Source organism: Mangifera indica, unplaced genomic scaffold, assembly GCF_011075055.1.
Source record: "Mangifera indica cultivar Alphonso unplaced genomic scaffold, CATAS_Mindica_2.1 Un_0068, whole genome shotgun sequence".
Taxonomy (NCBI): Eukaryota; Viridiplantae; Streptophyta; class Magnoliopsida; order Sapindales; family Anacardiaceae; genus Mangifera; species Mangifera indica.
Genome location: NW_025401160.1, coordinates 106,161 through 121,246, shown reverse-complemented (window position 1 = coordinate 121,246; position 15,086 = coordinate 106,161). Strand labels below are relative to the sequence as shown.

The window sequence follows — 15,086 nt, the reverse complement described above, 5'->3', positions numbered from 1 at the left end:
TTATCCGTTTAATCAACACAAATAGATCTTTGTTAAAAAAAAAATCACCTCCTCCCTAAATTTAATTTTTGACCCAATTTTAGTCATCATCCTATCTCTCACGGGTTAGACAAATGTATCAGTATTTTTATGTAATGAATATTTTATATAACTCATAATTTAATTTTCTAAGATCTTAACATATTCATTGTTCAAATTGGCTCCATTTAATCTTAACTCATTCATTTTCTAAGATTTATACAATAAACTTAGAGTAATACTATGTATATCTACTTTGAATATATAAATTGATATATACTTTTATATATCATCATGTGATTAAGTATCACTGTATCATTAATTTAAAATAATCTAATTGTATAATGACATATATAGAATATATATCTATTTGTGTATTTAAAATTAGTGCGTATAATTTTATTGATAAACGTATGACGTATTCATTTTCTAATTTGAAGTTCAATATATAGAGTTTAGCAGAGGATAATAATTTTTTCACTGCGTTTGCTCATATCAAAGCCGATAAATTTAAATTTTGCATGATACAACTAAGTTTATACCTTCAATCTTTGAGACAACAATCTCACACATGGAAAAGACAGCCAAATTTATACAAATACAAACATATTCTCAATTTGATGAATCTAATAATCAAATACTTTGCCAAATTCACTATCCAAGTCCTTCAAAATTTCTGAACACTTTTTGAAGGAGTCTTATTAATGGAAATGATGCCATTACAAGGAGCAAGTTTGTAGCTGAGAGCTTAAGAGGCCTAGAATGAAAGGGGACATGAATGGAACAGAATCCAAATTATGCTTGATGTAAAACAACTGACTAAAAATACAAGAGATTGAGATTAGAGTGTTAAAATCCGGAGAAGAGAGAATGCGCTGCTCTTATTGCTAGAAAAACTGCCAGTGATTATGCTTTGTCTCCTAATGGAAAACGACATAGGAACATACAAACAGATTCAAGCATCACAGCTAGTCCCATCTGCATCAACTAGTCCAAGGCAACCAACCATGTAGAGTTTGTCCACTGGAACACTTCCAAAGTCCCTCAGCAGAAAAGGTCTTGTTGCTTATCCATGCAGCATTATGTCGATTTTCCAAAGGCTGGACAGCTCGATACACTGCAGCAACCGTTGATGAGCAGGCATTCACCTTTCTGGACAAATTTTTTAATCTCTTCTGGAAATTTAATATCATAATCTCTTGAGCAATGATTAATGCATAGAGCACACTGAAGAGGATAATAAGGCAGAATATCTATCTCTTCTGGAAATTTAACATCTTAATTCCTAGAGCAAAGGCAAATGCAAAAAGCACAGTGAAGACGATAACACCAACAACAACAACTCCCAGAAAATCATGCTTATAACCAAAATAATCATCCAAAAATTGCTTCACTGTTTCACCGGTGTCAAGTTTATCCTCTATATCTCCAAACTGTGATGCAACCAAACCGTATAACGTCCAAGAAATTGGGCACCCCCAGAAGTACCACCTCCACCATACTGGAATTCTCTGTGATCACACAATTTCCAAAATAAAACTCAATTAATTGATCATTAGATATGCAATATTGTATGAGTTTAAGAATGTAACATTTGAATGAAGGCAGGAATTTGGCTTACAGTTCTTGGCACGATAAATCCGGAAAAGAGGCTCCATATTGAGTAAAGGGAGAAGGCGACCACAGCAGCGATGTGCTGGTTTGGTGTCATGGCGACAGCCATCATGCCATAGAAGGTGAAGTACATTAAACAAAGGAACATGTGGAAAAAATACCAAAAGAATTTGCCTGCATCCCAGTCAAATTGGATCATTGCATAGACTATAATGCCATAGACTACACACTGAGCAAATATATAAGGAATCTCAACCACAACCTGGATGAAGAGACAAAAAAAATTTTAAACTCCAATGTGAAATTGACAAAGAGTTCTATATGTAAATATCAAGGATGTAACATGGGAAAAATACTTACTTGTGCAAAGGCATAAGACATTGCCGAATACATTCCAGCTGCTTTTTCTCTGTAAAATACTGTCCTTTCAACAGACACTATTGGCTGCACAGCTGTGGCATTTTGTACACCAAGGAAGAGAACAGCCGCATAGATGGAACCCATTGCATTAAACAGATCTTGTCGTTTGCTCCTAGATATCATTTAAAATGTTTAGATTAAAAGGCAGAGGAAACCATATTTCTCAAAATTGTGTTTGAATGTAATGTGTTGATATTCTAGTGGCAACTTGTAACTCACGTTTTGGTGCCCATGTCCCAAAACATTGTCCCAAATGTCAAAGCTATGAAGAAAGTGAATAGAAATCGGACGGCAGTGTAAGATGTGTTCCGCCAGTATGACCAACGTTGTTTCCATAAGCAAGCCAAACATTGGGTGAAAAAAGATTGGGAGTATCGAGTAGGGAAATACAGGTCCTTTGAACCTGGAGCAGGCCTGCTTAAATCCCTAATGAGTGATTTGTTTCTCCTGAAACACAATGACAAAAAAATCAGCTATGAAATTAAGCCAATAACAGTAGAAAACAGTTATGTTTTGGGAGAATGGTGATGTATGGTGGTTTATTAACATGAACTTACTGATATAGTTCTGAGATTTTGAAAATTTCAGCAAAATCAACCCCCAAAGCTATTTCTTGTGATTCAGTGGTGACTTCTAGCATCCAAGCAGCTGGATTGTGACCATCTTTAATCTTAGGAACTCCTTGAATTCCCTACAGAATAGGAATGCACTTGCCTTAAGTTTCATAATGTATTCTGAAGTTAAATTTCATTCTCTGTAATTTGTTAATGTTCAAACCTCGAAATACTTTATAAGAAGACTAGAGTGGCGACCCAACGGCCCAGCATATATGGCTTGTCCTCCCCGCTTCAGTAGAAATAGCTGCAGTGCAGTGTTTAAATTAGTATCATGCTTGCAGAAACAAAATCTGAGCCTCCTATATTGAGATTTCTCACCTCATCAAAGGCTTCGAATATGTCAATGCTTGGCTGATGAATGGTGCACACCACCGTTCTTCCTGTGTCCACTGTGTTCCTGACTGTTCTCATAACAATGGCAGCAGCTCGTGCGTCTAGACCTGAAGTTGGTTCATCCATAAATATGATTGAAGGGTTTGCCACAAGCTCAACTGCTATGGTAAGCCTCTTGCGCTGCTCAGTTGACAGACCGTTGATACCAGGCAAACCAACTAGTCCTTGTCTCAATGTATTTAATTCCACAAGCTCCATGACTTCCTCAATGAACATCTGCAAACCACAGGTAAACGTAAATTTATACAATGTATACAACATTAACTGCTTCAATCAGACTCAGTTTGTTTGAACTTAACTAGAACAAAGAGAAAAAATGAAATGCACCTGAAACACTGAGGTTTTCCTTACCCACCTTTCTAGTTTCGGAGTCGACTTCAGGGGGCAATCGGAGCCAGGCTGAGTAGACCAAAGATTCATGAACTGTTACATAAGGAGAGTGGATATCATTTTGCTCACAGTATCCTGAAATACGAGCAAATGTCTCTTGCTTCTTTGGGTACCCAGAAATTGTGATTGTCCCCTCAATGTATCCGCCAGTTTTCCTACCAGCCAATACATCCATCAGAGTGGTTTTACCAGCACCACTAACACCCATCAAAGCTGTTAGAACACCAGGTCTGAAAGCACCACTCAAACCATTCAGAAGCAGTAATTTGTCTTCTACAAGCCCTTGAAATGTCATTTCCTGCATAGTTTCATTAAAATCAATAGCCATCTAGTCTGGACTAAATTGTATTGCAACCATATACCATCTCAACATTTGGATATATGGAAAATTTGAAAAACTAAAGATTACCTTCGGCATGTCAACCGAGTATGAGATTTCATCAAATGTTATGGAATGCGGTTGAAATGGAAGAACCATTCCTTTTTTCTTCTGATGATCTGACTGTTCAGTTGTCTCTGTGATTGATACATAATTATAATTAAAATCTAAGTAAGAAAAATGATTTATGTACTAAATAACAGCAACATTACAAATGAAATTAATCACCTGAGTGAGGGCTATGACTAAAGCTACTTGCATTGGTCGTTAACTGAATGGCTCCTCCACTTCTGTTATCATGTTCATTACTTTCAGATTCCACTGGCAAAACAGCCTGAGGCTTACCGAATGCTGTGCATATTTTGCCCAAATTAGAACACTGTCTCTATCTTTTCAAAAGGAATCAAAGTGAAAATAGCAAAGATACTCACGGTTGAGAAAAGTGAGAGCCAAAGTGTAGCCGAAATTGAACAGCAGCGTAAAACCAAGCAAAGCCCCTGCTCCTATCCAATACCAATATGAATATGGGAAGAACCCTCGAGACTTCATAACTGCAACTCCAAGTGGCTCCGTTGAATATGTTGGCACAATCTTCAGAATACAAAAAAATTTCAGGAATCATAAGATTATCAGATGACAAATGCTGAAACGCCCACAGGTCATTCTTGACATTACCTTTTTCCAGCCATGTCCAAGAAACTCATTCACGACCAGTGCGTTTTGCGCATACATCAAAGGCGAACACCAATAAGCCCATATCCACCAGTCCTTAACATCCTCTGTTTTATCAAACAAGAAAACAGAAAAAAGGGAAATTTTACATAAAGATTCGAGAAAGATTTGGCATCTTTCAAATATATATGTGTTCTTCTCTTACTTCGTGAAATAATGAAGCCACCCAATGCAACAAGCAACAGCAATGAATATGAACCGTATGTATTAGCAATGACCATGGTCCTGCCTGCTGCTGCAATGAGTCGGAACAATCCAGAAGCCATTTGGTTTAGAAATACAAGCAAGATGAATTGCTTTGCAAACCTGCAACAAGTAGAACACCTTAAAACAGTTGAATTTATAGAGCAAATGTGTAGGGCCCAATTTTTTCTTCCAAGCCAAATTTTTTAATTTCTTTATTTTGTTACCTTCCAACATTGGGTTCAAATCCTATTACATAATAGGTTATGAATGCCCAAACAGCCGCCTCTACAAATGCGACTGGTATCTTGAGAATCCATGTTGGAAGTGCATACGCCCATGAAGGATAGAATCGGAGATCTCTTTGCTTGTAAAAAACAGGAAGCTTTACTATAGTCATGGAAATCTCTGACATTCCATTAAACATAATCATCATAGCCGCGAAGAAAAGGGCACCAGTGTAAATTATTCCATCTACATCTGTATCTCTGTGCATCTTGGTTCGGAAGAACAATGTCATAGCAACACATGCCATTACCGAAAGCTAGTTGCAGGGAAAAAAATCAGTATTAATTTTTATCACATAAATGAAAGACTACAATAAAAAATCAAATAGTAATGCCCACTTGACCAAGCTTGAAGTAGTAAACAAATGAGTTCCTCTTCATCAGCAAAAATTCTCTAGAGAAGCAAGCTTTAAACAATTCCATCTTGTTGACACCATATGCTTTGGTAGTCAAAGCTGCAGGGTGGCTCTTCCTCTTATCAAATGGAGTTCCAAGGTCATCACCAAGTTTCCGACCCACATGGAATGATTGAAATGCATCAGAGAATTCCTTTACTGTTATAAACCTGTAAGGCTCATCTTTACTTGTCCAATACTGCTGCTGATCTTTCCTTGATGTCACCTGAAATCCTTTAATATTAATGAAGATCCAATATGACACTTTACATGTCCAGTTGTATATAAATAAAGGAAACAAACACTTAAAAAGACCCCCGTTAGCACATACTTCTTGTAAGAAGTCAGCTACGCCTTTCCTTTCTGGACATTTGAACCCTATGGATTCGAAAAACTCCAGAACATGTTCACGAGGACCCTGGTAGACAATTTGACCTTCAGATAGAACGATAATGTCATCGAAGAGATCATATGTCTCTGGTGCTGGCTGGAGGAGAGAGATCAAAGCTGTTCCATCAATGATGTGAATGATTTGCCTTATACAATTCACAATTTGGAAAGTTGTTGAACTGTCCAAACCAGTAGATATCTCATCCATGAACAGAGCATTAGCTGGTCCGACAAGCATTTCACCTACGATTAAAGAACCAAAAATTTTTATATGCTTTAATTGAAATGGACAGAAAATTGTTATGTGTGTATTCAATTTAAATGAATTAAGAAATTGTAGGGATCACCAGTTGTAACCCGTTTCTTTTGTCCTCCTGAGATGCCTCTAACCATTTCATCACCCACCAAGGTATCAGCACAGACTTCCAGTCCTAAAATCTGTAAATTTAAGAGGGAAAGCAATTATACTCTTGAAATTCACTTGTTCTTGAGTGATCATAATCCAAATTGTAATTACCTTTAGAATATAATCAGTAACCACACTAGCTTCTTCGCCAGGAGTTACTGCAGCCTGTGACATTAAAATTGACCAAGAAAAATATTTACTCAATCACCTTGAGTGCAACTAACTAAGCACAAAATATCAAGACTTATTCAGGTAATTAGTCTACATAGAAGGATTGAATTGATCCCCAATTTTAATGAACACCTGAATCAGGAATAACTTCGAACCAAAAACCCACATATATTATCTGAAACAAATTTCAGATTCTCTCACCTTCATGAAGACATCAATATCAGGGTCAGGCTTAATATTTGCTGCTTTTTCTCTTCTGGACAACTCGGACAACATATCTTTCATATTCACAGAAGCAGTAATCAGTTATGCTAAAACTAATTAAAAACCATCAAAGTTGGAAAGAAGAAATTAATCCATCAACTAACCGTAACGGGTTCCGACCCCCTGGAATCTTGCAGAGAAGGCCAAGGTTTCCCTCACAGTCATTTCTCCGATATGCACATCATGTTGACCAATATAAGCAGCAGTTCTCTGGGGGACAAACTCATCCATCTCGTGCCCATTATATGTCACTCTACCAGAACTCTTCAGGGGACAATTCACTTCTCAAATTAGAAATATTAACCATATAGTCAACATATGAAAAAAAATCTTTGATTACCATAAAAATTCACCTGTAGACTGGAATCAAGCTTCCCAGCCAAAGCTAACAGTAGGGTTGTCTTTCCGGAGGCTGGAGGGCCCAAAAGCAATGTCATTCTGCAACAAAGAAGTTTACAAAATGAGAAATGGGTTCGCAAATATTCCAAAATAGTATAATTCTGCTCTGTGTACTCACCTTCCTGGCCTAATAATTCCACTGACATCCTTAAGAATTTGCAAATGTTTCTTTCTGCTTTTAAGAATATTTGCTGAAGTCAAGAAATCCTTCAAACCAATTCACAAAGAAAGTGAAATTTCAGTGAAAACTTAACTAGAAAAAAGATAGATAAATAATTCTATAATATTAATGATTCATATAATATCTCTAGCCTTTTACCTCAATTACGTTGTAAAAGAAGTTAATGAATGAAGGCAAAGCTCTACTTCCCACATATGTTTCTCCCTCCACGTTCACATGCTCAAATCGAACCTCAATTTTCGGAAGCTCAATTCCAACTCTGAATAAAACAAAGAAAATCAATACTAAATTCTTTATAAAGAAAAATCACAAAGATTTAATGAACAAGGAGAAAATTCTTGCCTATCGATGCGGTCCTTAAGCTTCAGGAGGAACTTCTCGTTATCAGTTTCAGCAACTTTCACCAACCTTTCAATCAACTGCTGCTTTTCACGAAATCCAAGATTGTGAATATCGATTTCACTAGGACCAACTCCTGGAGTTGTCAGTATGCCTTTTCTCAAACGATCAAAAGTTGGCAATTTCTCTAGTGCAGCCCACTTTAAGGCCTCTTCATCATCTTCTCCCCTTGAAGACCTCGAAAACACGTCCAGGGTGTTGCCGTTTCTCCAGAACGAATTACTTCCTCCTCCACGTAAACTACTTCCCGCTCTGTAAATATCCCCCATGTCCATTGTTGAACCTCTCAGCCCTCAACAATTTTGAACCTCGTCTCTTCTTCTTCTCCTTCTTTTTAATCCAATAAGAAAATCAACCGAAGAACCGAAGTGGGTTGCTCTTTGCAAAACATCACAATGCAAAAATCTTATTGCATGCAAAGTTTTTGTGACGATCTCTTTATAAAGTAGCATCACCGTTCACAGTGTGAACTGAGATGTGAATAAACAACGGGCGCGGTAATATAAAGAACCGAATCTCTATGGCCTGATTGGCCAGCTGACTGTTTTTATTTCAAATTCTCTTCGCTCTCGGTAAAATCCAACCTATTTTCTAGGCATCTCATCAAAGTAGGGTCTTCCAGAAGATAATCACTTTCGTAAACACTATTTATATTTTTTCAGAACAAATTCTTAAAGTTACCAATAAATAACTACAGGGAGTAGAGCAAACCATCTTGAAAAAACCCTTTTATGTTCGATCCACACACACTCTCGTAAATATTTACTGTTAAAGGTAACAAAATTTTATTACTAATTTTAGGAGAGAAAACTATTTTTCACCCATACTACATTAAATTACCAAGTTTTCATGCTTGACGTTGAAATGACAGTTTTCCCACATGTTGTCAAACAATGTTAGTGAAATTACTTAAATTTTAGGATAAACAAATTAAAAAGACAAAAACACCCCTCATAACTTTCAATATATATTAAATATATTTTTATCCCTATTTTATAAAAAAAAAAATTATTTTATAACCTAAAACATTCGCCGACCACAATTGGAATTGCATTGGATTAGTGTAATCCCAATTGGAAGTGCAATATCAAAATGGTATGACTCTAGTCAAACTCACACATGAATAGTATGATTCAATCGAAATTGTATTAATATATTACAAATCAAATTGGAATCACACTTATATATTGCAATTTTGACGAAATCACACCATATTGGTGCAAATATGATGTGATTCTAATTTTAATTTCAATTATAATAGGCGAGATTTTAGATTTGAGATTGGTTGGAGTTAAGGTTAAAGTTTTAATTTTTTTCCAATTGAATATAAAAGTCTAAATAATAGAAGTTAGTGGAAGAAATAATTTGTTTGTAGTTAAGAGCTAAAGGTATGTTAATCCAATAATATTTATATATTTTACTAATTGATGTATATATCCTTTGATTATTAAAAATAATACGTGTCTGTTTTTTAACGGAATGTGAAAAAAATATTATTTTCCGATTTCAAAGATAAGAATTTATCATTTTGATATTGTTCGGACGGAAAATAGTTGTTCTCCCGTGATTTTAGTATTTTTGCAAATAAAACCAAAAGTTTACACTATTTATATCACATCTTTATCATATTTATAATGTCCCCACATAGATGCGGTGCATAAACTTACCTAAAATACAATTTTACTAAAGATTATCAAAAATAATAAATTATTATAAAGTTGTTAGAGTCATTTTCACGAATACAATATGATAAAGTAAGAATCCAAAACTACATTATTGTTTCATACTTTGTAGAAATCATAATGATAAATTAATATCCAAATCAAGTGTTTCTTAACAAAAGCATTGAATCCATTCCGATGGAGGCTTTTGTAAAGAAAAAGATGTCATTTGGTGCAATAATGCATCTTAATCACTTATTTAATTGAATAAAACGACATTTTAACCTCCATGTTTGGTTTAATCAAATCTAAAACAAATCATCCTTGTTTTTACCTAATTACTGCAGTAAAAATATATAAAGATAATTTTTCATTCTGTATATACTGATTTTTTCTTATTCTGTTGGACTAAGATGGTGACCTTATAAACTCAAATGTTATCAAGTAAATAGAACATGCTTTTTTCTTTTTTTCCCTGACAAGAACCCTTCTCGAAATAGATTGTTTATCAGAGTTGAATTAATCAGTATTAACAAATAAAATTTTGTGTTCAGTAATTGATCCTATAATTATTATTAAAAAAAAAAAACTTATTCATTGTATTAGAGATTTTACTACCTCTCTTTCTTGGACGAGAAACTAAAAAAAGATTAATGAAATATGTTAGATACACAAATAAATACATATTTCATATGTATTTATCATATGATTGAATTATTTTGAATTACAATAAAATTATACATACCCTACTTTGAATACAAAAATATGTATAAACTTATATGTGTTATTACATAATTAGATGATTTTAAATTAAAGACAAAATGATACTGAATTATGTGATAATGCATGGAAGTATATATACAATTATATATTTAAAGTTGATATATATAATATTACTGTTTGAATTAAAAATAAAGTAACACTTAATCATATGATAACATAAATAAATATATATTTATTTGTGTATCTAAATTGGATATAAATAGTACTACTCAGAATTTCAACATAATCTAGAATCGATGGATGCACCAATTGAACTCTTCCTTTGACGAGGACTTGAAAGGATTGATGAAAATGTCCACACTGGAAGCCCCGTTTTAAATGTTGAAATTTCCAAGTAGTCGTCGAGATCAGGTTCTAGAATGTCATGCTGAGATCCGAATGCAGACATTATTAGACTCAACAATTGAAGGGGAAGAGTCACAAAAAAAATATACGAAAACCATCAACAGTTAATGGATACAGACAGACCGGAGGACGGGGATGAGTCAAAAAAAGGAATTAAAAAACCATCAACAGTTGGAAAAGAATAGTCATTGGGAGCATAACTCATTTGTTTTGTGTGAAATAATTGGTTTTGATTAAAACATGGAAAACCTTGTTCAAAAACAATGTTAGCTCGTCCGCCATAAAATTGTGATTCATATTTTAAAACAAAAGCTATACTTTTGAAACTTGGATGAATCATAAATATTAAAATGCAACCCAATTTGATTCTGCCATATTTTCTTATAATGTTACATTAATTATGTTTTAAGTTTCAACAATGGTGGGTTCTTATGTAAGCTAGAGATTTCATGTGATTTGGATTCTGGGAAGAGCATGAAATTTGAGTTTAGAGGTCAAATATAATGGGATATTAAATTAAATGTCCTAACATATACAAAATTAAGCAAAAATGTCCCAATAACACAAAATGATTGGACTATCCCTATATATATTTACTTAAAAGCACGCGAGATTCAAAATGAAAGCATTGTTGCATTTCGTTTTGAATCTCGAGATACATGTGTTGTATTTTCTTTGTCACAAAGCATGATTTTTTTGGCAAGTTTTTCTAGGTTTTTGGCAACTGAAATGAGCATCGAGGTTAGTATATCATTCTTCATCAACTTTCAACCATTTTGATGTTGATAATTTATTGATTGGATGAAGATTTTTCACATTTTAGAGTTAGGGTTTTTGATATGAACAATGAATTTTTTGAGTCAATTCTTATGTGTTTTGAATTAATTTCTTCAGGGTTTTTATGTTAGAATAGACATAAATTTGTTTGATGTTGAAATGAGAGTCGGAAAATGCAATTTGGGTCAGAAAATTTGACCTTGTGTGTTGGTGAGGTTGTCTTGCGATGAATTTATCCACCTCGCATATTGTGAGTTGGATAAATCCATGACGAGGTTGTTGGGCAATTCACGATAAAGAGGAGAAAAGGATTTTTTAGATAGTATATACCCTTATGATAACTCATGATAGGAAGGAAATGTGATTTGTTAAATAGTGATTCCTTGTGATATTTCGCTATTGGGGGTGGGGGAGAATTGTTGTTTTTTTAAACAATATCATCTTGTGATAACTTGTGATAAGGGGCAAATTGTAATTTTTTATGTTTAGGCAGGCATATTGTAATTTTATAGGTTTAGGGGTGGCAAATTAAAATTTTTAGGGTTAGGGGGCATATTGAATTATGAGGTTTAGGGGGGCAAATGAAAATTATTATGGTTTAGAGGGTGCAAATTGAAATTTGTTAGGATTAAGGAGGCAAATAAAACCTTTTCTATCGTAGGGTTTTTCAAAGTGTAATTTTCAAATTTTCAATCTTTTTTTTTTCCAAATTATTGTGATACTTGATAAATTTTACATATTTAGGGAATATGTACATTTCATATTAAGGTTTTTCGACGTATAATTTTCAAATTTCTAGTCAATTTTTTTGAATTATTTCGATAATTAATAAATTTTACATATTTAGAGGATATGTACATTTCACACTAAAATTTTTTTATGTGCAGATTTCAAATTTCCAATCTTTTCTTTTGAATTATTGTGATATTATTATGAAAATTGTTGTGATAATAGTTTTTTTTTTATTGTTTGACAAAAAGACTAGAAAAAAAAAAGAAAACGTGAGAACCAAAAAGGGGAATTGAGATGGCCTGATGAGACTCTACACTTGTCGACAGAGATAACAATTCGAGTAAAATGAAAACCAATGGCCCTGATTGCGTCTATATTAACCAGGAGGTAGTGGAAAATTTTTGAGAAAACTTGTTTTGGATATTTTATATATTTTAGAGACATGAGATTCAACACAATTTTGGTTCACTCATTCATATTAAGAGATGTTATAAGACGTGACATGAGAAACCATTCTTCAATGTTAGAGACACCATTCTTTAAGAATAATAAACCTTTTCCAGGAGCACCTTTCAAGAATAGTTGGATTTGAAGTGAGCTTGTTCGGGCTCGAAATGAGTTTTGCTCGAACGAGCCCGAGTACCAACGTGAGTATGAATTTTAAGTAAAAAACGAATATGAGCCCGAATCCAAACACCAGTTAAGCGAGCTGAGCTCGGCTCGAGAGTCGCTCACTCAAATGAAAAAATATTTAACTTAGAACAAACAACACCATTTATTTCTTGAAAAACAAGCCTAAAACTGAGCTACCAACCCTAAAATGCGAGCCCAAAGTGAACCCGAGCCCGAACACTAAAATTATGAAACGAGCCGAATACGAACATGTGTTTAGCGAGCTCGATGAGCCTGAGCCCGAGCTTGGGTTCACTGAAAAAGAGTTAAAAACGAGTTGGGCCCTATTTGGGCTTGGCTCAACTCGTATCCAACCCTACTTTCAAGTATCTTAGGATTCAATATACAACATCCATTGTTTTTCACTTGGTGCATGCATGAATTGACTTACAATGCTTACAACATAGGTTATATCTGGCCTTGTACATGATAAATAAATTAACCTTCCAACCAACTGTTGATAGTGACCTTTGTCCGTCGGAACTTGATTTGGAAAATTTTCAAGTTTGCGATTCTATGGGCGTTACTGCAAGTTTACAAGCAAGCATTTCAATTTCAGTTAAAAGATCTAACACATATTTTCATTGTGAAAGAAATATCCCTCAATCTGATCTTGCTATTTCAATTCCTAAGAAATATTTAAGTTGTCCTAAATTCTTCATTTCGAACTCAGTAACTAAATATTCCTGTAACAACTTCATTTCCTCTAGATCATCTCTTGTCAAGACTATATCATCAACATACACAATTAAAGTTGTCACCTTCCCTTTGTGTTTTATGAACAAAGTATGATTTGAACTACTCTGCTTATAACCAGATGCTTTTATTGCAAAAGAGAACCTCCCAAAGCGGGCTCTAGGTGACTATTTAAGCCTATACAACGATTTCTTCAATTTACAAATTTTGTTTCTATTCAAAGAACTGCATTTCACATTCGATGGTAGCTCCATGTACACTTTCTCCTCTAACCCCCCATTGAGAAAAGTGTTCTTAACATCAACTTGTTGTAGAGGCAACTCTCAATTTGTTGTTACATATATAAGAATATGAATTATGTTAAGCTACTCTACCGATGCAAAAGTCTCTTGGTAATCCACCCAATACCTTTGTGTGTACCTTTTTACAACCAACCTCGCTTTATGTATATCAATGCTTCCATATGCTTTACAATGAACACCCATCTACATTTGATTGTTTTATTTCATTCAGGTAAAGAAACAAGTTCTCATGTAGAGTTCTTTTGCAAGGCCTCCATTTCTTCGTTCATTGCCTTAGTCCATTTTGGATCTGCCAAAGCATTTTGCACACCACTAGGAATAGACACATTAATTGGACAATTGATTAATCATTAGTGCATACGATTCAGACAATCTATGAGTAGAGACATAATTATTGATTGGATATTTAACATTGACTTTAGGGTCAGGTTTATATTGTTTCTTTGGGATACCCTTATTTGATCTTTGTGGATATCTTGGAGCTAAATTTTCAAGAAGAACGAGGGACTTATCAGACGTGGGATTCAAGATTACTTGAGGATCAACATTATTCAAGATTACCTAAGGATCAGCATTCTGAATTGATTCTTCAGTTGATGGTGTTAACATAGGCAACTCTATATTCATTGGTGACTTTGACTCAATTCTCAAAATGAACTAACTCCTCATGAATGCTATCAAAATTTTGTTGACCACTTCTCCCAAGCTTTTCATTCACTTCTTCTAGTTCAAAAAAACTCATCTCCTCTACTACCCTCTTGTAACATCTTCCTATGATACCCTTAGGCGAATCCCACATCGACAAAGCACGGGAGAGATGTTAAGTCTGTCTATGTATCCCACATTGGTTAGTGGTGGGAGAATTTGATTGGTTAAATAGCCTGTGAGCTCCTTAACTGTTAAGACGCGTTTTGGGTTGCAAAGCTCAAAAGCAAACCCATAATGGACTGTGTGTCCAAAGTGGACAATATCTTGACAGTGGGTCGGGTTATTGGACCAGGGATGTTACAAATGGTATCAGAGCAGCTCCACGTGTCCTCTTGAACGATGGTGGGGCAAACCTCAGCGAGGACGCTGAGTCCCGTAAGGGGGGGTGTATGTGATACCTTTAGGCGAATCCCACATCGACAAAGCACGGGAGAGATGTTGGGTCTGTCTATGTATCCCACATTGGTTAGTGGTGGGAGAATTTGATTGGTTAAATAGCCTGTGAGCTCCTTAACTGTTAAGACGTGTTTTGGGTTGCAAAGCCTAGAAGCAAACCCATGATGGACTGTGTGTCCAAAGTGGACAATATTTTGACAGTGGATTGGGTTATTGGACCAGGGATGTTACACTTCCCTTCACCAGAATTCTCCCTCTAAAGGGAAGGTGTTGAAACTTTCTCTAAATAATATAGTTCTGATTCACGAACAGAGACATCTAATGTCACATGTAATTTCTGGGTTTGAGGATCATAACACCTATATCCTTCCTAAAA

At 34.8% G+C, this 15,086-nt stretch overlaps 1 protein-coding gene across 2 annotated transcripts; it reads right to left on the bottom strand.

The window, feature by feature from the left end:
• Positions 1-797: 797 nt before the first annotated feature.
• LOC123207281 (pleiotropic drug resistance protein 1-like) lies at positions 798-8,163 on the bottom strand. 2 transcript variants are annotated; one of them, XM_044624636.1, is made up of 24 exons: positions 7,582-8,163; positions 7,378-7,498; positions 7,177-7,265; positions 7,013-7,097; positions 6,764-6,923; positions 6,597-6,673; positions 6,336-6,389; positions 6,166-6,256; positions 5,760-6,061; positions 5,373-5,654; positions 4,974-5,290; positions 4,709-4,869; positions 4,507-4,610; positions 4,263-4,422; positions 4,060-4,182; positions 3,862-3,968; positions 3,418-3,750; positions 2,988-3,278; positions 2,830-2,913; positions 2,610-2,743; positions 2,272-2,499; positions 1,993-2,164; positions 1,640-1,894; positions 798-1,529 (listed from the first exon to the last, which is right to left on the bottom strand). In XM_044624636.1, the coding sequence occupies exons 1-24, from the start codon at positions 7,911-7,913 to the stop codon at positions 1,272-1,274; spliced, it is 4,320 nt and encodes a 1,439-aa protein (XP_044480571.1). In that variant the 5' UTR covers positions 7,914-8,163; the 3' UTR covers positions 798-1,271. The 2 variants fall into 2 exon arrangements, with proteins under 2 accessions (XP_044480571.1, XP_044480572.1); XM_044624637.1 differs by having other exon boundaries at positions 5,373-6,061.
• Positions 8,164-15,086: the final 6,923 nt, after the last annotated feature.